This window comes from Halichoeres trimaculatus, unplaced genomic scaffold (genome assembly GCF_033239565.1).
Source record: "Halichoeres trimaculatus isolate MK-OKI-2021-1 unplaced genomic scaffold, fHalTri1.1 fHalTri1_scaffold_4, whole genome shotgun sequence".
In the NCBI taxonomy this organism is placed as follows: Eukaryota; Metazoa; Chordata; class Actinopteri; order Labriformes; family Labridae; genus Halichoeres; species Halichoeres trimaculatus.
Genome location: NW_027437182.1, coordinates 10,854,953 through 10,877,993, shown reverse-complemented (window position 1 = coordinate 10,877,993; position 23,041 = coordinate 10,854,953). Strand labels below are relative to the sequence as shown.

The 23,041-nt window shown below is 38.7% G+C and overlaps 2 protein-coding genes across 2 annotated transcripts in view; one reads left to right on the top strand and one right to left on the bottom strand.

The window, feature by feature from the left end:
* Positions 1–7,791, top strand: part of jak1 (Janus kinase 1) — a 36,524-nt gene extending 28,733 nt beyond the window's left edge. Inside the window, exons 20-25 of the mRNA XM_074667966.1 lie at positions 273–465; positions 2,099–2,223; positions 2,343–2,515; positions 2,852–2,969; positions 3,435–3,545; positions 4,593–7,791. Coding sequence (XP_074524067.1) covers positions 273–465; positions 2,099–2,223; positions 2,343–2,515; positions 2,852–2,969; positions 3,435–3,545; positions 4,593–4,712 — 840 coding nt within the window. The 3' untranslated portion in view covers positions 4,713–7,791. The remainder of the gene's footprint in view (positions 1–272; positions 466–2,098; positions 2,224–2,342; positions 2,516–2,851; positions 2,970–3,434; positions 3,546–4,592) is intronic.
* Positions 7,772–23,041, bottom strand: part of raver2 (ribonucleoprotein, PTB-binding 2) — a 105,836-nt gene continuing 90,566 nt past the window's right edge. The window contains exons 11-17 of the mRNA XM_074667967.1: positions 22,583–22,932; positions 19,808–19,916; positions 18,634–18,815; positions 17,753–17,863; positions 17,311–17,412; positions 15,634–15,852; positions 7,772–13,602 (exon numbers count right to left, since the gene is read on the bottom strand). Of these exons, the coding sequence (XP_074524068.1) occupies positions 13,462–13,602; positions 15,634–15,852; positions 17,311–17,412; positions 17,753–17,863; positions 18,634–18,815; positions 19,808–19,916; positions 22,583–22,932 (1,214 nt within the window). The 3' untranslated portion in view covers positions 7,772–13,461. The remainder of the gene's footprint in view (positions 13,603–15,633; positions 15,853–17,310; positions 17,413–17,752; positions 17,864–18,633; positions 18,816–19,807; positions 19,917–22,582; positions 22,933–23,041) is intronic.

The window sequence follows — 23,041 nt, the reverse complement described above, 5'->3', positions numbered from 1 at the left end:
GTAATAGGTCTGTTACATCTCAAGTGGGCTTCTATCTTATGCATCAAACCAGCATAGTGCAAAGAAAATGCAACCATATTATGATAAATCACATGACACCAAAATGAGTGCTAAGAATTCAAAGACCCTCATCTTATCTATAGACGGAGTGAGCAAAACCAGATTCAGAGCTTAGGTTAGAGACATGCTGAGAAGAATCACCTGTGCATTGACAGTAAATGATCCAAATGATCCACATAAATAAACACACTTCTTACATGTTCCTCATTCAGGGCCACTTTGGAAGGGTGGAGCTGTGCCGCTATGATCCTCGAGGAGATAAAACAGGCGAGCTGGTGGCTGTGAAGTCACTAAAACCAGAGAACAGAGTGGAGCAGAGCACCAACCTCTCCTGTGAGATCAACATCCTCAAAGGACTGTACCACGAAAACATTGTCAAGTACAAGGGCATTTGCCAAGAAGAAGGTAAGACGGAGGGAGTATTTACTTAGATATAACACCAGATATGTCATTCAGTGTCACTATGACCATTTAAGTAGGAATACATCTTCAGGTCCAAACCTTTGGTGCCACATTGTTTGCAGACTCCAGGAACTTTACAATCATGAGACCCTCCCTCTTATGGCTCAGCAGCCTGATTTGACATTCAAATCTGGCGTTTAAAGGCTTTAACTAGCTAATGTTATGATCACAGTCTCTAAGCCTAATGATCAGATTTCAGACATGTGTCTCACTAACTGGAGTATCAACTCCACCAGATGTACACTTACACACATTATTACCCCAGTTCATATAAAGGCCCCTTTTAACTTCCTGCTGTTTGACCAGAGTCTCAGATATTGTTGACACTAAGTTTAGCTAAAATAGTGGTTATTACCATTTAAAGAAAATAAAAAACAGATGGTTGTGTCATAACACTTGAAGCAGTTTTGAAGGAATTCCATAGTATCAAAATTTGCCTTGTGTTAAAAAAAAAAAAATAGAAAAAAAAGAACTGATTTAACTGAGTAATCCAGACATGATTTGCATTTAGCCTTGGAGAAGATTGGAGTAAAGTGATCCATGAAGTCAGGCAAAGGGATGGATCCTGACCAGAGTTAAAGGTGCAACTTTAAAGATCAACCAAACTGCAGGGACATAGTAGATGAGATAGAAACAGGGTGCAAGAAATGTAGAAATTAAATATCCATCAATACAGTTCTTTTTAGAGATGCTATTGATGTTTTCAAACAGCAGGAAAGAAGAGGATTACGGTTACAGGAAAAATGTATCAGAAGGTGTTAAAAAAAGAAGACTTCTGAATTTAATCCAAGAATTCTGTAATGGGAGAATTAAGAAAACCAAAGAAGAAAACAAATAGCCTTTTCCAAAAAGAAATCATTCTTAAAAGTCAAGACTGAGAAATTGAAGTTGAAATTTAGGGATACAATTTTGAATTTTGGGATTAAATCAGGGTTTGAAAAATCTCTAAGAAAAGGTCAGTATTTTGAGATTTTAGTTTGAAGTTTGAGAACAAAATCTAAATTCTGACCCTCCAAATAATAGATAAAAAGAATCTTTGACTAAAAAGCTAGAATAAGAGGAAACACTTTTTTTTATTGGCCTCAGGGCTAAAATCCTCAGTATTCCTAACCTTATGTAATTTGTATGAAATTCATATCAGTGTAAATTTTTTTGTAATCCAGAATTTTTTTTCTGAGTGTAGAAATTAAATATCCATCAATACAGTTTCCTTTAGGATGTTCACTTTGATTGGATTCTGGTGCCACCTGTTGACAGAGTCTGTATTATGTCATCTCATTTACAGCACTGGGAATGTGGATTTAATGATTCTATCCAGAGTTTCCTGCAATGTTTGAACAGAAAGTGAGCCGCTCCTTCTGATCGTGGTTTAAAAACCAGATCTTCACATAACTCAGACCTGATTACTAAAATAATCCATCCACAGCACACAGAAGTTCTCCATACCAATGTTGCTGTAGTTTGTTTAAAATAACCTTAAATAGTCACCTCCAACCTGTTGTACTTTTTAAATTTAATCTGGACGTACCTTCAGTCTCCTGTTTCTGACAGCATGTTTGTTTCTTACTGTCTGCAGGGGGTCAGGCCATCAAACTGATCATGGAGTATGTTCCTCTGGGCAGTCTGAAGGAGTATCTGCCCCGAAATAAAAGCAAGACCAGTCTCAACACCCTGCTCAGCTACTCCATCCAGATATGCGAGGTAACTCAGCTACTGTTCAGACACATCAGTATCGGTAGATCCTGTGCTTTTAGACACTAAATGATATCTTCAGTCTATATTTGAATCACTCAGTGGATGTTTTTATTCTCACCTCAAAGGGAATGAACTATCTGGGATCTAAAAACTACATCCACCGGGACCTGGCTGCTCGTAATGTGCTGGTGGAGAACGAGAGGAGGGTGAAGATCGGAGACTTTGGCCTCACCAAAAGCATCAAGAACAATGAGGGGTATTACACCGTGAAGGATGAGGACGACAGCCCTGTTTTCTGGTGAGTCCAGTGGAAATCATCCAAAATGCTAAATTATTATTTATTTATTTTGTATTAGTAAAAAAAATTGGGAGGAATCCTGTTTCTGTCAGATAAAAAAAGAAAAAAAAGTTTATATCTGTTCACATCTCTGTTTCTGCAGAGGAGACAAAGAAAATGCCTCTGTTAAATTACACCATGTAAACAAACCACGCTGCTTTCTTAGTTAGTGTTTTGGAGGATGTCTCGTTTACTGACACGCCCCCCACACAGAGGAACACTAACACTTACAATACACAGCTTAGTAATGTTTAAACAGACAAGTTTTCATCATCCTTCTCTGCTGTTTATTTCCAGGTATGCTCCAGAGTGTCTGACTCACTGCAAGTTCTACCTGGCCTCAGATGTTTGGTCCTTCGGGGTGACGATGTACGAGCTCATCACATACTGCGACTCCTCCAAGAGCCCGATGGCGGTCAGTGAGCTGTAGTTCAGACTTTGAAGAACCTTCTTCCTTAGTGAAATGTTTTCAAAGCTTGAAAAGTTATTTCACGTCAGATTTGTGTCCAGGGTACCATTAAAACAGAAATAAGAATTACACACACACACAGTCATTTGTACGCAGCAGATGGTGTTGGTCTTCAGCCAGAGCAGCAGATGACAGACTCCACCAGGAGCTTCGTCCAAACTGAAGCCTGTGCCAACACTAAGAGCTTAATCCATCATTAGAGATCTATCATTTACATCCAGCTTTTAACTGCCACTAGTATCCTGACTGACCTTTAACTACCGCTGGAAGGAAACGAGTCATTTACACTTACTCAAGTTAAGTGAATATTAGAAAGAGTTCATGTGAGAAGCTAATGCTGCTCTGAAGTTGTGGTGAAACGTGTCTGCAGCTGGTTTATTTTGTGACCTGTTGTTGTCTTCTCCCACGCAGCTCTACCTCAGCATGATTGGTAACACTCACGGTCAGATGACTGTTATCAGGTTGGTTAAGCTGCTGTCAGAAGGGAGGAGGCTGCCACGCCCGGAGGGCTGTTCAGAAGCGGTACGAACCTTTGTTTTTATTTTTTTTTATAAACCAATCCAACAAAATAATATCAGAGAAAAAGGGGCTCCATTTCAGAATCAGATATCAGTGTTTTCCTAATCAAGCAGACTGCAGAAGTTCGAAAGATAATTCATAGTGGGCTCCTAACTCTTGGTAATTTCATAAAATTAAAAATATAAGATTTAAGTTGGTTGAGAGGAATACACTCAAAAGAAATGCTTTTTTTTTTTTTTTTTACCAAGGATCATCAGCTGGTTTTAAGTTCATGTTTTCATACAGCAGGAAAAGAAGAGGATTAGGGTTACAGGAAAACTGTATCAGAAGGTGATTAAAAAAGGAAACTCCTGTCAGGACTCTGAATTTTATCCAAGAATTCTGTAATGACAGGATTAAGAAAAACCAAAAAAGAAAACAAATAGCCTTTCTCTAAAAGAAACCAGTCTTTAAGGTCACGATTAACAAATTAAAGTTTGAATTTGGGGATTAAAGTTTGAATTTGGGAATTAAATCAGAGTTTGAGGAAACTCTGAGAAAAGGTCAATATTTTGAGATTGTAGTCTGAATTTTGAGAACAAAATCTCAATTTTGACCCTCGAAAAAAATAAAGAGCCTTAGACTAAAAAGCTAGAATAAGAGGCAACACCTTTTTTATTGGCCTCGACTTTAAAATCTTCAGTATCCCTAACCTTCTAATGTAATGTATATAAAATTCATTTAAGTGTGAATTATTTTGTAATTCAGAAATTTGTTAAAATTTAACTCATATTTGATCCACTTCAGGTAACATTTGTTTGCCATTGAGCATTAAAAAAAAAAATTCTACTTATAATAACTTATATTGAAAATCAAATCATAGTCTAGAAATCAATCACAATAACCAGGAGTAGATGTTTTTACAAACTCAGTCCTTGTTTGTGTCTGTTCCTAAAAATGGAGCCTTATAAAAAGATTTTTTCAAACTGCATGTGTGAAATCATCCCATCATTCTGGGTCATGTTTTGTGTCGTCCATCATCTGTAGTTCAACATGTGTTATGTCTCACAGGTGTACGAGCTGATGCGCAGGTGCTGGGAGCAGATGCCTGACCAGAGGATCACCTTCGAGCAATTGATAAGGGATCTGAGCAACATGCTGCAGAGGCGCCAGCCGCAGAATGACTTTTAAAGCCTGAGTCCATTTGCGGCTCTTAGAGTGAAGCCGACAGCAATGTCTGTCCCCGGATCAGCGTCTGTGTGTGCAGCGTCATCGTGCTGAGAGACAGGGCTGGAGGGTCAGACATCATACTCGCATTCAAACCTACCACAACTTTCTTATACAGACTTTAATTTCTAATCAACAATTATTTAGCTGCCATATTCTAACATTTTTTATTTGATGCGCCAATATTTTTGATGTATTTTTGATTGTTTGAGTATTATAGATGTCAGTTCAGGCTAATCTTGTAGCTTAAAAATGACCTCTAAATGTATCTAACAGACATAACAGTCAGAGAGAGGAACTGTTGGACACCCAGACCAAAAGTTGTGAAAATTTGTCTCGAAAACAACAACAAAAAAAGACAATATTGAAGAAGAAGCTGGAACAGGCATCAACACAGATCCTAAAGATGTGATTCTTGGACTTCTCTGTTTGAGTTTCTTTTCGCAGGAGTGAGCCTGGAGTGGGCTGAACATTTGGATTTTCTGTTCATGGTGTGCAGATATCAGGCAGTAATTCTCCTTTCTTGTTTTCAAAAGATGACAAACTGCATTTCTCTAGCATTTGAATGCATTCCCTTAGGTTTTTCCCTTCTGTCTAAATTCTTGCTTGTGTTGCACGTCGCTTTGGGCAAAAGTGAGAGGAGAAGTGAAATTGTAGCATTGTAGAGTGACAAGAGTTTAAACATTTGTTTTTAGTTTCTTAATGCAAAAGATTTTGGTAAACTTCTTTATTTCAGTTTTGGTTTTACTGAACATTAAGTCTTGAGACTTCAGCTGTGAAGTTTTATAGCATGTTTCTTTACTTTGAGTCTTTTATAGACACATTTCTTGATATTGCTTATTTGTTTTCCAGCCTGGATTTAAATCCAGCACCAAGACAAATTCTTTATCTAAACAGGCTCTATCCGCACAGGAACAGAAAATCTTTTCTTTTACTCTTTATTTTTATCTTTCAGATGTTTTCATTCTCTTTGAATCACCATGGACAGTTTTTCAAACACACAGCACTTGTTCAACTTGTGGTTGTAAGAGACTGAGAGAAGTACCTGCTAAAGACACTTGAGGGCAGCACCACTTCACTTTTTTGCTCCTACCCCGTTGTGTACCTGAAAATCAAATCTGCAGAAGCCACAAAAACTCAGACTTGTTGATGTGCTAAATGTATCTTTGTGAAAAGAGAGTCATTTGAGGGTTTTGACTGTAAATGGAAGGACGGGTGAAATCAGTGACTTCACATGGCATTTCCTTTATTATGTACATGCATTTTATTTGTATCTTTTTATTTTTAATCTTCCAGAAAATTTATAAAAGTGCATTTTATCTGTGTGTATGTTCGAGGCTTTGAGCAGAGGGTTTTATCTGTTTTCGATCCATCAGTAGTGGTGAGCAGTTGTTGTGAATTTCCGCTCAGTTGTGGTGATGCTATGACATCAGAAATGGTCAGTTCTTCATGCAACTGTAAAGCTTTTACTGTGAAAAAAAAAGACTGTCAAAAGGAGAAATTTGCGCTTCAGTCCACATTTTATTTAGGAATGTAAAAGACAATTCCTTCTGCTCAGAATAAGAGAAAAGAAATATATATATTTTTCAAAAAAATAAGACAAAAAGAAAGACTTATGGAAGGTAAAAGTATCCATAAATACACAATGAAAAAATAAATAAAATCAATGTTTGTTGTGTTCTGTCTGCCTCAGTCCAAATGCAATATATTACTAACTACTGAAAACAGTTTGTCCTTTATATTACAGTTGTAAGTATGCATGCTCAAATTTCTCTAGAAATACCTTATTCACAGTAAACAATAGCAATGTCAGTGTGATATAAAATTTAGCAAAATCTACAGTTTGTTTCAGGTCAGAAAAAAATCCACAAAGAATGTTTTACAAAGCAAGAAGCACAGCAAATCTAGTTTACCTACAGGCAGAAAACAGGTCAGAAAAATCTGAAATACTTGAGTATTGCAAAGCTTTTTGATCAACACACTCACTCACACTCTCACACATACACACACAGTCATTCAATATTGCAAAGTCCAGCCTCACCACTGACCTGGTACAATGGCAACAGACAGAAGCTTTAAAGGAGGCTCTGTTTGCACAAGAACAGATATACATCTTGGTAACAACCTGGAGTCATCTGCAGAGATTCTCTAATCGGATGGACGCTTTTTATAAAAACAAGAAAAACTGTTTTCATGTCAGTGATTTGATTCTTTTTGCAAACAGAGAAAAATAAGAAGTTGTTGCATTCTGATCTGTCTGATGTGTCACTGCAGCTGGCTCTTTAAAAGGTTTAAACTTCGACATGAAACAAAAGCATCCGTCCTTTCATCTAACCGAGCAGGCTTAGTTTGTGCTATGCTAACTTTGTGTACAATCATGACAGACTTCACATCTAGTAAGTGGCACAGAGAGGCACAGAAGAATAAAAAGAGAAACAAGTTTTCCTCCAACAGTTCACTCACTCCAGAAAACATCCTCTAATAAATACAACTTCAGTTTTAACCATGAGGGCAGCTTTAAGACTGTTAAAATGAATTCACTCTGCTTCCACTTTTAGTATTACAGGTTTCTAAAGTAGACCTTTGATAGAAAATAGTGCTAGAAATGCAAAAAATATTTAAAAGATAATAAATTAAACATTTTTACAGGTGTTTTTTAAGGTTGTTAGAGAAATCTAATTTTACAACACAGCACAGTGTACATTTTACAGATAATTTTTTTTTACCACTTTTACCTTTAATACAGGACTCAAAAAATACTTCTTTACTAAAATCATTCTTCATTTCTTCAGTTTGTGTAGTGTTTGTCTAAAACTACAGTTCCCTTTAAGCAGATTGCAAGTGCTTGATTCTTTAATGTAAGTGAAGAAACTTGGAGCTAGAAAAAATGTTGAAATAATGTCATGGTAGTCAAGTTTGGATGTTTGACAAAAAGGATTTGTCCACACTTAGCTTTGGGGGGAATTTGTTGACAATGAAGTTAGATTAGTTTGTCATTTAAATGTAGTTTGGTAAAAAAAAAAAAAAAAAAAAAAAAAACAAACAAACAGAAAAATATATGGAAAATGAAAGTGAAGTCAAAAGATTTATAGTGCCCTCTTCTGATTGGCTTTAGAATAGGTCACAAAACCTGCCACCAAATTTAATTACATGTCATATATATATTTATCCAAACCCCTGTTTCTGCCTTTTTTTGGAGGTTATATTTTGTTTATTACTCCTTTTTAAAGACTTGAAGGCAATGATTGACAGTGACGTTGTTTACAAACGTGACCTCATGTGTCTCTAGCTCCATCCAAGCTACTGGCACTACGTTGTTATCAGTCATTTGCCAATCAAGGAGGAAGAATTACTGTCTGTCAGCTTTACTAGATTAAACAAAGAGTCTGGGCGTGTGCAGACTACAACATACTGAAAAAACATGAACATAATGTTTCTGTAATAATTTCAGTCATGTGAGTGGAGATAGGGAGAAATGGTCTTCATGAGCCCGACTTACAAACACAGACCAGAAAGGAAATGGTGTAATATGTCTGAGTGTGTGTGCGTGTGTGTAGGAGCTCTACAGGTGTGTGCAGCATGCAGGAGCCTGACAGTCATAACCACGTTCCTCACTGAGCGAGCAGACAGGAGGAGAAAGCCAAAAGACAAACAAACACAAAAGAAATCCCTGCAGGCTGAACGCCTGACGGCAGCTGGAGTTGTTTTCCCATTCCTCTTTCTTTCAGCCTGTTTCCCTGTTACCTGTCAACAGCATGCTTGTTTTTTATTTTTATTTTTTTACCGACACACACACTTACAGCGCCTACAATTACTGGTGCCAAACAGACACGGAGGGAACACAAGTTCAACTCCTCTTCTGCAATTTGGTGACATAATGGAGGAGCAAAACCAGGAAACCAGTGTGAGAAGGAATGAGGAATAGAAGCTTTCATCAATCTGCATGTCAGGGTGTGAGAGATAATAGGGCCCAATTTTAAGGAGCAAAGTGTTTGGGTGTTTTCTGTAAGCCTCAGTTCAGAGAAATCGCTGGGGACAGCAATCACCTGTCCTGAGCCTAGCATTGATTTTCTTTGGCCTCCATTGGATGGACAATGACAGAAAAACATGTGGTCAGGTGCCATTTGCTCTAAAATCAGAGAGCATTACCTTAAGAGAGCATTACCATTTGATTTTAATGCTAATTCAGGAACTCAAAATTTAAATTAGCATTTAGCTCCTAAGCTGTACTGTTTAATATTGTTAAATGATTTGATAGCAATGAAACTTAGCTACCTGTAATTTAGGCAAGAAAGTGACCAAATGCTACCATGAGACAACATTAGCACTGTTCAGCTACCTGCTAGCTAAGATGACCCTCTGGTGTTGTTGATTGAAATGACTGTAAAGACAGAAATTTACTTAATGTAAGCTAGGGCACATAGCCAATGCTACTTCGAGCAACATTTTAGGTTGGCATCCACCTACTTCTTAAAAACCTTACTTGTTACAAAGCACAACAGAAAAGGCAGACATCTTTAAATTAAATTAAATAAGCAAATGCTAAAATTATGTAATGTCTCACATTAGCAGTTAGCTACTGAGCTGACACTGTGTGATATGTTAGAGAATTATTTTTTGCTAAGACACTAAGCTACCTTTAATGTAAGCAATGAAGTTGCAAAATGCTAACAACAGACAGCATTGATATTAGCTAGCTCCTAGCTAATATTACACTCCAGTTTTGTTAATGTAGTGTACATGATAGCATAGACAACCCATTTATAACTGAGAGTAATGTAAGCTAGGATATAGCAAATGCTATCTTCAGTAACACTTTATGTTAGCAAGCCAGAAAATCAGCAAACATTAACATTATGTAACATCCAACAATAGCATTTAGCTTTGAAGCCATTGTTACTGTTTGATGTTGTTAAAGATTTTTTAGCAACAACACTTGACTACCTGTAATGTAAGCAAATAAGCTACCAATTGCTAACCAAAGACAACATCAGCACTTGGCTACTTAGCTAATATTACAACTCAGTGCTGTTAAATCACATAATAGCAAACATTAGGGTCATGTAAGCTTGGACAAAGCAAATACTATCTTAAACAGCATTTTCAGTAGCATTTAGACACTTCCTAGCTACATTAAAAATTGATAATGTTGCATGAAATGATAGCAAAGTGTTATTTTTTGGCTAACAGTAAGGTAGTATATGTTAGCAAATCTTGAATATGTTTTTGTTTTACACTTTTACTAGATTGAATTTTAACCTGCAGATGTGTTAGGTATTATGCTGAAAAGATAACTATCATTTTTTTTTTACTTTTTTAATCAATTTAAACCACTCAACATTACGATTAAAATAGTATGATAAAAAGCAGTTACTATTAAAGGACAATTGAAGTCATGATGAATTATCAGACAAATTTCTTCCTTTTAAGCAGGAAAAGTTGTTATAAAAAGGTGAAAGGGGAAGAGTTAAAGAAGTGCAAGAGACCTTGAAAACAGCAGGTGATTCAAGCCCATTCAAACCTATTAAAGTGATTCTTTTGGCGGTTTTAAAAACCTCTTGATTACTTTCTCTGTGAACCTTACCTGGGCTCTCCTGAATCTGAATTATCTATACTCAAATTATTTCTGTCGCCAAACTTTATGACACCGACACAATTCAGAGGCCTCAGAGTGAGTGAGACACAGCAGAGAAAAAGCCGACTCTGCAGACAGAATATCACTAAAATAATCCCGGCCTGACACATGAATACATTATGTCAGACAGTCGTACTGGAAAACAGACAGGCTAACAGACAGCGCTGTCCAGAGTCTGCTGCCTCAGCAGATCACATCATCAAACAGAGGCCCAGTCTGCAGAATGAACAGACACAGCGAGACATTTCAGACACCGAGGTGGAGGTGAGAGCAAAGAGACACAGGTGAACAGATGCTTTCTTTTTCAACCAAACGCACCACGAAGCAAATTAAATTACCCTTGTTAAATGTACATGACATGACAAACACATCACTGAGAGCAGACAATAACAGAGTCAATGAAGATGTAATGGGAACATAAAGTGTGTGTCGGTGTGTACAGCACTGATGTATGTATTGCCTTAAGTTTTAAGTTCTCCTGTTTTGTTAGTAATAAGAAGAATACACACTTATCTCTCTGTTATTGAGTCTGCACCGTACACTATCTGTCATAAACTCGAGACTCAACTTGTGTGTGTTCGTTTTATCTGATCGCTTCTTCTATTGCATTTCACAGTGTGTGAGCATGGCTGCATTCGTGACGCAAGTTATAGAGACAGAAACTCAGATACAGCTGTGATAAGAACAAAAGTATTAATAATTCTAAAAAAGCTTTATGTGTTTGAGCTCTAACGTAAGAGTAAATAACGCGGGGTGAAAGGCAAAACAATTTACACTAGAAAATAAACATTTTACATTCATCTTTCTACAGTGACAGGAGCCTTAGTTATTGCCGTTTGCTTAGACAAAACTTGCGTCCAAGCTGTAATATTAAAATACCAAGCCCTCTCCTTTGTAATAAACACTAGATAAATCTTTATAACATGTATTATTAGCTCCTTTGCTCTAAGCTGGATCACAACAATAACAAAAAAAGAATACATCTTTTTATGGAATAAACAATCATTTCACTGTTCCTTAAAAAAAGCAGCTTTAAAAAAATCAGCTCTGCAAAACTTTTCTGCTTCGTCTTAAAAAAACAAAAGTGAGGGTGCGGTTTAACTCGACCAGCACCGTTAAGAAAAGAAACATGCATGATGCATGTTACAGTAGCATGACTTCAGCATAGAAGAAGAAAAGTACTTTATGTTTTATCTCTTCTAAGATTGAATCAAAATTTCATACCATGAACCCAATTTTTGCAGCAGGCCTGCAATGATTCTGAGAAATGTTCAATTTTAAGCATTTAGCATTCTCTGATTCAGCTTTTCAACATTTCCATTTCCTTCACTGTAAGTTTACGTTACTGACTTTTGGGGGTTGTGAACTAAACAAGATGTTTTAAGAATTTGTCCTGGTTGAGATTTTGTTTTTGATTTTTCCTTTTTTTTACACTAACGTAACAAATTGTTTATTAAAAACAAACTTCTCATATCAATCCTTACTGATAGTTCTGCTCATACGCAGCACATGGTTACATAAGAGTCACTACTTTTTCAGTTAGAATCCAGAAGGAGGAAAAAACCTAAATCTGTATTTTTTTTGCCATGTTTAAATATCACGAAGCCTCCCCAAACAAGCGTTTCTGGAGAAAACTAGCCACAACTGGTAGCTAAAGAATATTTTTCATCTCCTGTTGAACCTAGCACAGGTTTCTCACTCTTTGCCACTTTGGTTGTACTAACTCTGACCTCTAAAAGCCTCTTTGTTTTTATTCAGTATAACTTCAGGTCACAGTTTCACAGCCTAAACCCGTACGGTTTAATGGCATCTAGAAATGGAAGTAAAGCTCCGGTTACAGGTCTGACAAATCTTCCCCAAAACACCCAAAAGTGTCAAATTAGACAGAAGAGAAAAGAAGAGAAAGCACTGTGCCCCAATATTTGGCTTAAAAGTTCAAAACCAAACAAGAAAAACACATTAAAGTCAACACAATCTGCTTCAATATTAATAAATGTCTTGAATTGCCTTGGAATATTATTATTATTAATATTATATTACAAATATATAACAGTATAGATTGACAAAAAATCAGACACTTAGTAAATGTTTTCCTTTCATTCATTTAGTACAATGGCTCACAAAAGAGCTGTGAAACGTCCATTATATGTGATATTGTCTGATACGCATGGCTTTATATATTCTGTATTACACACTGTATTTACACCAGCCTTTTAATGTCTCGCTCCTCACAAAGGTCCATTCATTACGGGAAGCTATTGTAAGTCACCACAATAAAGGGCTTTAAATGGTTCAGGCCCTTTTTTTGTTTTCCTGATGTGCTCCCAAACCTTGGGATTGAAATGGCTGACACTTCCTACAGAGAAAGCATATAAACATGCATTTAAAACACACACACCCACACACACACACACCAAACACCCACACTCACACACACGTACTGTTTTCTCCACAGGGGAGATACAATAGAGGAACCTGGGCGATAAAAGGAGAGGAGGAAAGACGCTGAAGCGGGAACAAACAGATGTCAGTTGGACTGACTGATAGGAGGAAACAACAGACACATCTCGTTTTTTAAAAAGGTGACAGAGAGGGCGACACCTGACCAGAACACAGGTACTGAGACAGTTTTAGCAGGCAGGCAGGTAGACACACGGGTCGCCTGGCTGCAAATACAAAAGCAGCTCAAACGAACAGATACAGGATATTTGAGTTCACATCATATTAGAAAAAATGTACAAGTTAATAGAAGCTGAGTACAGTCGACACACTGAGGAACGACAGTTGAAGTTTAAGAGTTAAGGCTTGAACAGGACAAAAGCAACACCGTGTCCGAGTGTGTGTATCTGTGTGAGTGTGTGTGTGTGTGTGTGCAAATAAGTGCCAGGATCAAAGAGCACTATGGCTTACTTTCACTTGAGCCATCTGCAACCCTAAAATCTATTAAACTAATTACCTACTTCAGGGATGCAACATGGCCACCACAGAAAGGCCACTAGAGGGAGCTGTGACATCCAGCAGACGCTGCGTGTGCGCCTCCCTCCATAAGCTTTATGCTTTAAGGTGGTTTGGTTCTTACTAGAGCCTCTTCCTCTTAAAGTAGTCGGCGTACTGCCCTCCAAGGCCTTGAGAGTGCTGCCCAATGTAGGCTCCATCTGTAGACGCCACTTCCTGTACGGCCAACTGAGGGTACTCTCTCTTATGGCCCCTGGTCTGGTTCTGTGAAGAAGAAAGAAGGAAGTGATCACCAAAATAAAATCACCATGGATTTTCTTCATTTTGCATTTTTTCTAATATAATGAATAAACTTGATAAAAGATAAAATACCTCTTTTCTTTTGCTGTATGTTTTTACTGTCACTGCTCCTAAAACAGCATTGATGAAAGCAGCTATCTCATCCTCACCCAGAAAAAGTTTCCACTCCACTTTAAAACTTTGGCAGGATTTTGTAAAAGACAGTTAACACTGGTCAACTGTGTATTTATCAACTTTTTTTCAGCTCCATTACAGGTAAGAGTGCTTCTCAAGAACTATGAAAAGAGACAGTAAAAGCAGAAAAGATAAGTAGTGTGGTAAAACCTTAAAAATTAGAATAAAATTCGGGCGCCAGAATGGCCAAAATGTCTCAGTTTTGCACCTCAAGAGGCAAACCATTGAGTCCAACCTGCTGCATCTTTTCTGCATCTCATTCCCTACTATCACCCTGTTTCTACTATTACTTTCCTGTCTTAAAAAAGAATAAAAGCCCCACAAAAAAATTAAAAAAGACAACAAAATCACAGAATAAAAGCATCATGAGTATAAAAGTGTGTCTTGATTTGTGAGATGAAACATAGGACCGACTTGGAGCGTCTGATTTCCCCTGGCTGTTCCAGAGTTTTGGGCTTGGACATCTAAAACCCTGTCACCTTTATTTTTCAGTGTAGTCCCAGTGGAGTACCATCAGAGGATCTTAGACTGAGTCGTGGCTCACAGAGGGATAAAAGCTCAAAAACATAAGACGGATAGAATCCATGTTGTGCCTTAAACATGATAAAAAAAAAACACGTAGCTGATGTTGGGACACTAAAACTGGGGTGATGTAGGCGATTTATTTTGCTCCTCAAATTAATTTAAAGTCATAACCAAAATATTCTCCATGCTGTTTTCTAATGCTGTTGTAAACTAGTGTTTTGCCACAGTGTTAACAGGAAGATATGAAGACAAACTTTAGAAAAGTACCTGAAATACTTAAAGCCAATCTGCAGATGCAGCCACATTTGATATGACGCTGGCTGTGAGTTTCCTTTTGAACACACCCTTCAGTCACATGATCTGAACTGTGTCTCTGATTGGTCAATCAAACAATCCAAATAACTTAATAACTCTAAACCACTGAGTTAGAAAAAAAAAACACTCACTGTACAGTGTGTGCCGATAGTGAACCAGGCTGTAAATATGTTTTTTAATGCAGTAAAAATCTGTTTTTTTTATGACTGGGTGTATATGTGACTTCTGGGTGTTCCGTAGCCAGCCTTCCCAATGCACAGCAACTTTTAGCACTTCTGCATAGGCTTCATTTTTACCAGATGTTGCCCCTTGGTTTTGGCCGATCAGAATTCAACTTACACAAGTTCCTGCTGAGTTTATTTTATGTGTTGTGTAGGTTTGCGTATGAAAGACAGATTTAAAATGGAAAAAGAAAACAATGAACAGTTTTGAAAAAAAAACAAAAACATCTTTCATCCACGTGTGTTTAATGTCTACTAGTCTAAAGGTCTCCTTTAAGAAGGACCACAGAGGCTGTCTGCACAAACAAATGTAAATCTTTCCGAAGAACAGGCTTAGCTGAGGCGTCTGGATCCTGTCTGCTCACATCATCACACACTGTCTCTTCCTGAGAGAAATACAACACCAAGCTGTGACACAGTATCCTGCTCTCATATCTGCTTTATTGTTTTGTCCTTTCACAGATAAATTCATCCAGTTCTATTTCAGATTAATTTCTTAAAGCCTAAAAGCTGAAGACCTCAGCTCTCCACTGTAAACAACTGATACTGCCCACTGACATCAAAGGTAAGAGGAGGAACAAGACAGTAGTTATCTCCAAAATGAAATGTTTGGGTTTTGTCACCTGAGCTGAGCGTGCTCACTCGAAGCCTCCGCTCTCAAATGAAAAACATCGAAAAGAGGTCAATGAGGAGTTCTCCCTGGTTTCAATCACAGAAAAGTGTTTCAATCTTCTCTCTGAAAGTCCACATCCCTACTCACGTAGTAGTAAGTGTTCCAGTCGGTGGCGGCAGTGTGTGCGTGTGTGACTGGATTTGGCGTGGCAGCCGCAGGGTGTGGCGCCCCGAGGAAGCCGGGCATTAAAGGCAGGGTGCTGTAGGCTGGGAGCACGGCAGCAGCTGGAAGGACGGCCGGCGGAGGGGCGGTTCCGTTACTGACCGGGTGCAGAGACACTCCGAGAGGCTTACACACGTCGACTTCCTGGAGAAGATACAAACACACACAGTTTACCACAGGTGGAAAATCAATTAGTTGGTATCAATTTTTATATTTTTGTTTTCTCTTTTATCTAAACCTTTCTGCCCCCTAGTGGCAATAAGAAATACAGTGGGTGTCTACAGATGGTTGTCAGTCAACCTCCTGTCTGCTGTTGTACAGATCTTAAAGGTCTTACATCCAGAACCCATGAAATCATGCTCTAGAGCTTTCCATTTCTCAACCAACACTACAATCATGGAGACCATACACTTTGTAGAAATATGGACAAAGTCTCAATGACATCATCTGTCTACTTGCGATATGGAGTTTTGAAGCAAATCATCAGTTGTGGCCATGTTGGAAATGCTGTGGGCTTTGAGGCTCCATGCCAACAGCTACAGGACACCCACCTGTCAGTCTGCTCAACTGTGCTCCTGATTGCATGTGTACATGTTTATTAATGATGTAAAGTTGGCTTTTGTTGCTTGGTGTGATTTATGGTCTTAGGGCAGCAAGAATCTCGAAGGATTTCATTTTTTTACACTTGGGTGTGGCTTATTTTTCACTGCTGAAGCTGGCTGCTTTATGGAGAGCAGAAGTTTTTAACTTTATGTTACTTTGAGGTAAGCTCTTAGTTTTTCTATTGGTCCAAGGGGTTGCTCCCCATGTAGTCAAAAAAGTTACAAATATATATATATATTTTTTTCTGTCTTTTTTTAACTTTGGAAGACCACAAATCAAAAAAGTGCCCGTCTCCTTTTCTAAATTGGATTTCTCCCTTGATGTGTGATATTTATGGGCTTTGTTTCACTTTTCCCTCTTTCCAAGGTCACAGTAAAACCAAACCAGGATGTCAAATTACAAGAAAGTCACATAACGAAACTAGAAAAGCACTCAGAGCGCAGATCTCCGCCAAGCACATTGTGATTGTCACACAACACTTTAGTTCTTCTCTAATGTTATACTCCCTTTCAGCAGACTGTCTGCTACAATTTGGTGTTAGATGCAGGTTTGTACGATAATTTGTTACCTGAAGGTGTTGAAAATTATGATGACCCAGTACATATTTCATATTCCAGATCTTAGTATCCAGAATATTGCCAGGATCTGGATCATACTTTTATATCTGTCAGAAAATATGGTGACCTTGTCTTGTATTGTTTTGCAAAGCGATCCGACCATTTATCGTGACCATTATATACACATATGGTGAAAACGGCCCTATCTCACAATGACAAATAATCTTTTAAAAAAGTCCTGGATCCAGACAGTGTTTCGGATCACTTCCAAAATTTCATCACTTTTTCCTTATCCTATTTTGAACATTTTCTGAAAATTTCATTAAGATCTGTTTGTTACGTTTTGCGTTATGTTGTTCACAGACAAACAGACAAACTCTCCCAAAAACATAACCTCCTTGGTGGAGGCAGTAAAGATTTAAGTTTTGGTTGCTGGATGTACCTTGCTGGCGTAGGCCTGGGTAGCTGTAGCAGGCTGGGAGTAGTACTGAGTGACTGCCTGCATGTAGGAGCTGTAATCCCCGTAGGTTGTCACTGGGGGAGGCTGGAATACACAAGGTTATGAAACACATTATGTGTGTATATTCATTAATCAAAGTTCTCACTGTATTTTCATGTTAACATCCAAATTTAATGTCAGCACAAATGGCCAAAATAGTCTGATGAAAAACTAAAAACTGACAGTTTAAATGTCTGATGAAGTCAGGAAAGACTGAAAAGGCTGAAAGGTGCAATCTTGAGTTTCTTCCCCATTTATCACTCTGTTTTGTTAAGGTTGAAACATTAAGAGTAGTGAAAACTTTTCTTTCAATGACAAACCAACCTGCAACACCACAATGTTAGGTTGGATTCATTAATACACTCCCTGATTAAAGACGACTTACCTGTGTATGCTCCTTGCTGTAGTCTGTGGATGTGCTGTCCTGTGTAGCAGCAGTCGTATATGTGTGAGCTTGTGCTGCTTGGTAGTGCTGGTACCACTGCTGCATGGCCTCCTGTGACACACAAACACACACCCCCACACACACACATCAGCTGGAGCAGACGGATCGATGTTTGCTCAGTAATTTTCTTGTCTCTGCAGATTTTGCCTCCTTTTTTATTTCTGTCTCTCTTTCTCCTTCTCTGTCACTCATTCATCATATTTTCTTCTCCAAGCAGCTCCCCCTTTCCTCTACATCGTCTCCTCTTCTCAGACAAATTAAACCGATCGTTTTGTTAGTAATCTAATCATGATTCATTAGTTTGGATGAGAAGGTTGTAATTAACATTTAAAATTGGGTTTGTATCCTGCTGCAAATATCAGATATGTCACTCAGTGCTGGGGGAGGAATAACGATGAGAGAGAAACGTAGAAAAGAAAGAATTAAAGATAAACAGAGAGGAGGAAGGATGCCTGTTTAGAGGGAAGTGTTGAGAGAGGAAGGAGCAGGGACAGATGGAAAGACACAGCGCTATCTGCCAAATCCGGTCTCATTCTGTCTGTCCAAATATCCACACCCATCTCATTTCTTACACCTCCTGCCTCCAACATTTACAGCTCACTCTGTCAGTGCTGCACGCATCCCTTGGCTTATTAAGCATCCACCCATCAATCAGCCAGCATCACTCTCAATCTCTCTCTTTCTTTCACATTAGAAGGGGAACAACCTCGAATACAGTTCAAAGTACTCACACAGCAGACATTTTTCTCTCAGATATCATGAAAAGCTTGATAGCTGTTGCATCTGACAACTGCTAATATGAGTGTGTAAGGCTGCTGTACCTGTGTATAGGCCTGGTTGTATTGGCTGTAGTCAGTGGAGGTATCAGTGGTGTATGGGGCTGTAGTTGTAGCTGCACCGCTGTGGGGGAAGGAGCCAGAGCCTTGAGAGACGACAGGTGGAACTGAGGCGCCGTATACACCTGAGCCAGGCTGTGCTCCCTGTGCTTTACCCCCAACCGACCCTGGGCAGCATCAAGGAAACCAGGAAGAAAAACACTGTTCAAACTCCAAAGCCGTAAACATTTTAAAACCTGCAGGAATCCACCCTTGAAAATCACCTCTAAACCATCTGTACATTTCTTCTTAATAAGAGCTCTATTCTAAAAACCTCTCCAACAACCCTCAGCCTGTCAGTCAGTGAAGGAGTTTTGCATAGATTAAGAGGACATAGTGTGAAACAGACACAGCATATTTAGTACTTTTGTGAAGAAACTGTGGGTGTTTAACACCCCGGATAAACAGAAAATCTTCCTGCCAGCATCAGAAAAGCTCACTTATAAGACAATGAGTCTTGTGTGTAATTTATATTCAAGCAATTAAGTGTGAACAACAAGTCGGCATTTTACAGAGGTTTTGGGTGAAACCATTTCTTGAGGGGCAACAGCTTACCTGAAAATCTAAAGAACTTTTTAGCATATTTAGACAGGATTCTTGCAGTTTATCATCAGCAAGAATGGTTCAGAAAGCAAATACCTGTTTCTTATACCAGTATTATAACTACAGTAGCTTTGCTCAAACGCTTTCTAAATCTTTATTTTTTAAGTCTTCGGATATTGTTAAATATTCTCCCTCACAGTTAGACATGATGCTGCATTGGTCCATCACAATCAACACACATGAAATTTGTTTTAATGTGTCGCCATTATCACACAAAATATGCAGAAGTCAAAGGGTGGTTAATATCTATGATGGAGCCACTGTGCAAGCTTGGCAGAGCTAACTCCAAACCCAGTAGAGAGCAATATTAGAGCCGTGTTTCTCTTAGGAGAGTCATGCCGATTTACTCAGGTTATTGGTTAATAACAGAACCAAAAAAACCAGAAGTCAACAGCCATGTTTATTTAACACTATCCAATCAAGTGTTCTCCTTTTAATACATTATCTATTTTTAATGTACAACAGAGTAAAATGCATTGGTCATTTTTGGCCAAATGTACTATGTTTGGTTGCTTACCTTGCAAAACGACCCCTGGCATCACACTGGCCAGGTTCAGATAAGGATTGGAGGGCAGTCTGACTTCTTTGGGAGGATCGCCCAGCAGAGAACTTTGACCACTGCTCACCTGAAGAAAAACACAAAACAAACTTTAAGTTTTCTTATGTTTTGTTAGTTTTTAGAGCCAATTTAATCAGCATGTACCACAGATCTCATAATTCTTTTCAAAGGTCCCATATTATGCAAAAATCACTTTATTAAGTCTTTTGGTTAAATTTGAGGGTCTTTGGCTTTCCTCCCAGCCCACATAATGTGATATTTAATGACAAAACCTGTACTTAGTGAGGCTGTGAATGTAAAATCCTGACCCAAAACGAGCTGTTTGGAATTTCCGGGGTTTGCCGACATCAGCGAGTCCCTTTTTTGACCAATCAGGAGCAAGTCTGACCTGATCGGTCCATTAGAGCAAATACCCCCGAACCCCCTCCCTGCCCACTCCACTCCCCACATCTGGAGAGAAATCTCTCCAGCAGCGGGGAGAGGAGTGTGGCTGTTATTGGCTGTAAACAGCCACATAGTCCCTTGCTCAAGCTTCCCATCTTGGAAGAAGACAAGACTAAGTGGCTAGAGTTCATTTATCAAAGAAATGTGCCAGCTACACTCAGTAAAACGGTGCATGTGTGTGCTAGTCACTTCACGGCCGGCTGCTTTTCCAACTTTGGACAGTACAACAGAGGGCTAGCGAATAGACTGGTCCTGAATCCAGGCGCATTACCAACCATCCTCCAACAAACCTCGGACCCTGGAAATGTGAGTATTTTAAATGCTGTGTGCTGTGGAGCAGATGTAAGAGCTTTCCTCAGTGTACCCCCTGTCTCTGTGTTAGCTTCAGGATGCTAACTTTAGCTGTGGTTAGCCTGTTGTTTTAGCCTGTAATGTTACAGTAGACGAGCTTCGCTGTTTTCTAAAAATTGTGCACTTGGAGCTCATGGCGCCGCTCTCAGTGACGCAGAAGAGCGGGACGGTATCAGTGGTGGCTCATTTACATATGAAGGTCACGCCCACTAAATCAGATGGTTCTGAACAGAGGGACTATGAGAGCCTGGAAACAATGCTGCTGTGCTTGATTTATTGGCTTTTTGGACCAAAACATGTTACTACCATTTAATGAATACATCAATGATCCATATTAAACTGCAGAAAAGGAGCATAATATGGGACCTTTAAAAACACAATAGTAGACTTTACTGTGACACAGATTTTGCCTCATTAAACCAGCAAAAAACTTTCTATGTAAGGTTTTTAGAATCGTCAGAGTCTACTGAAGAGGCAGATGAAACCTGGGAGGACTGTAGCGTCTGTTAATTACACTTTCACTCCAGTTAAAGAGACTTTGGAGCAGACAGCACTGGGACTGGAAACAGTTCCCTAAAGGACTTCAATACTATGATTATCTCTGCACACGGACTTATTAAAGATGATGATGTTAGTGGAACAGGAGTGGACAGACATCTCTTTGGCTTGTGTGGAGAGGTTCAGGTGAAAGTAGCAGACAAGGAGGCTTGAACTGCTTTGGTAAATTGGTGTGAGACAGCGGTGCATCAGAGGGATTCCCCAAAGGAGGAGACCACAAGGGACGAGTGATGTTTATAAATATGCTCACTCAGTGTGTTAGTGTGTTTTGCAGGAGGATGAGACAAATTAGACTACATTAAGGATAAATAAGCTGCAACGAGAGAGAAAAGAGAGAAGAAGGAAGAAAGGAGAAATAATGAAAAAGTCTTCAAAATTTTTTAATAAGTCTGTTATTTTAACAACAAAGAAAGACTGCCAAGAATTTTAAACCAACATATGTAGAGACCTTAGAAGATGAAAAACCAAAAAGCAAAAGTGAAAAGGGACTAAGCAGTTGGCCTTTCTGCATTAGCTTGACGGCTAACTGGCTAACTAACTAAATATGTGTTGCAACAAATATCAACTTCCTGTCTAAAAATCTTAGCCTTGCTTTTCAAACATGAATAAATTAAAATGAGTTGAGAACATTTATTACTCTACAAATATATAGGCTACGGTGTTTTTTTTACTCCTGTGTTTGATGCTAACCCTGGCTGTTTTTGAGCTAGCACAAACTCTCACCTGCACATTTTAAAATTGTATAGGCTATACATCTTAAGCAACCTTATCAGGCATAGCATTAAATTTATAAACCATATGTTGGTCGTTATTTAAAAGCAAACCACTGCTTTTTTATTTTGTAGCTTCAAAATGACAGACATAACAAGCAAAACTTCTTCTGCTAAATAAGCTTTTGTCTTTGCTAGCATACTGATTTGTACACAAGCTAGCCATCATGTGCATTTTAACAACTCTTCTAAATGTGCCTCCTTTTCAAAGAAGTTAATATACAGTAAAGTCAGAAAGCTGTGTTTTAAAATGATGTATATACAACTAGAAATGTTTTAACAAGCTAGCATGTGACAATAACTCGTTGGTGCGTCATCTTAGTTGGCAACGGTAAAAATTCCCAGCTTTTAACAGAAATAAACGTATGTTCTCCTTCTGTTTAAAACCAGGGGCACATTGTTTCACATACTTATATTATCAGAAGATACTTTCTATGCTACTTTAAAAGTTAGTCTTTAGTTACTGCCACAGTAACCGAAATGTCAGAAACTATAGCGAACAGAATCAATCTTACGGTATGCAAAAGGATATTTCTTCACACATGAATATAATTGGACATTACAAAATGAGAAAAAGTTCAATAAGAGTGTATGTTTTCTCTACGCTCACCATGCTTGCCAGTGGGCATCCATCTGAGCCGTTACGCTGGCCTGTTGATGTAAAGACTCCTCCAGCAGAGACAGGTGGAGGTGGGCCCAGCCCTGAGTTACTTATGCCCAAAGAGTAGCTCTGTCCCTGGGGATGAGCGCCCACTAAGGTCCCAGGAGGAGCCGGCTGCCTGTCACAGGAGGTGGAGGAGGAAGAGGACGAGGAGGTGGCAGAAGGGGTTGTGGGGATTGAATGGGTGCTGTTTTGTTCGGCTCCACCTGCTCGACCCTGGAGGTACGGCATCACACCTGCTGCTGATACGACGACTGTGGCATTGTGGGTAGATGATGGCACTGACTCTGGGCCTAACTCTGTATGATCAAAACAGGTAAGTTAAGGGAAGAGATGAAATGACAAAATAAGAAAATGAAAGATACTGACAATACATAAATACATTTAAGTATCATGTGAGAAGAAGAG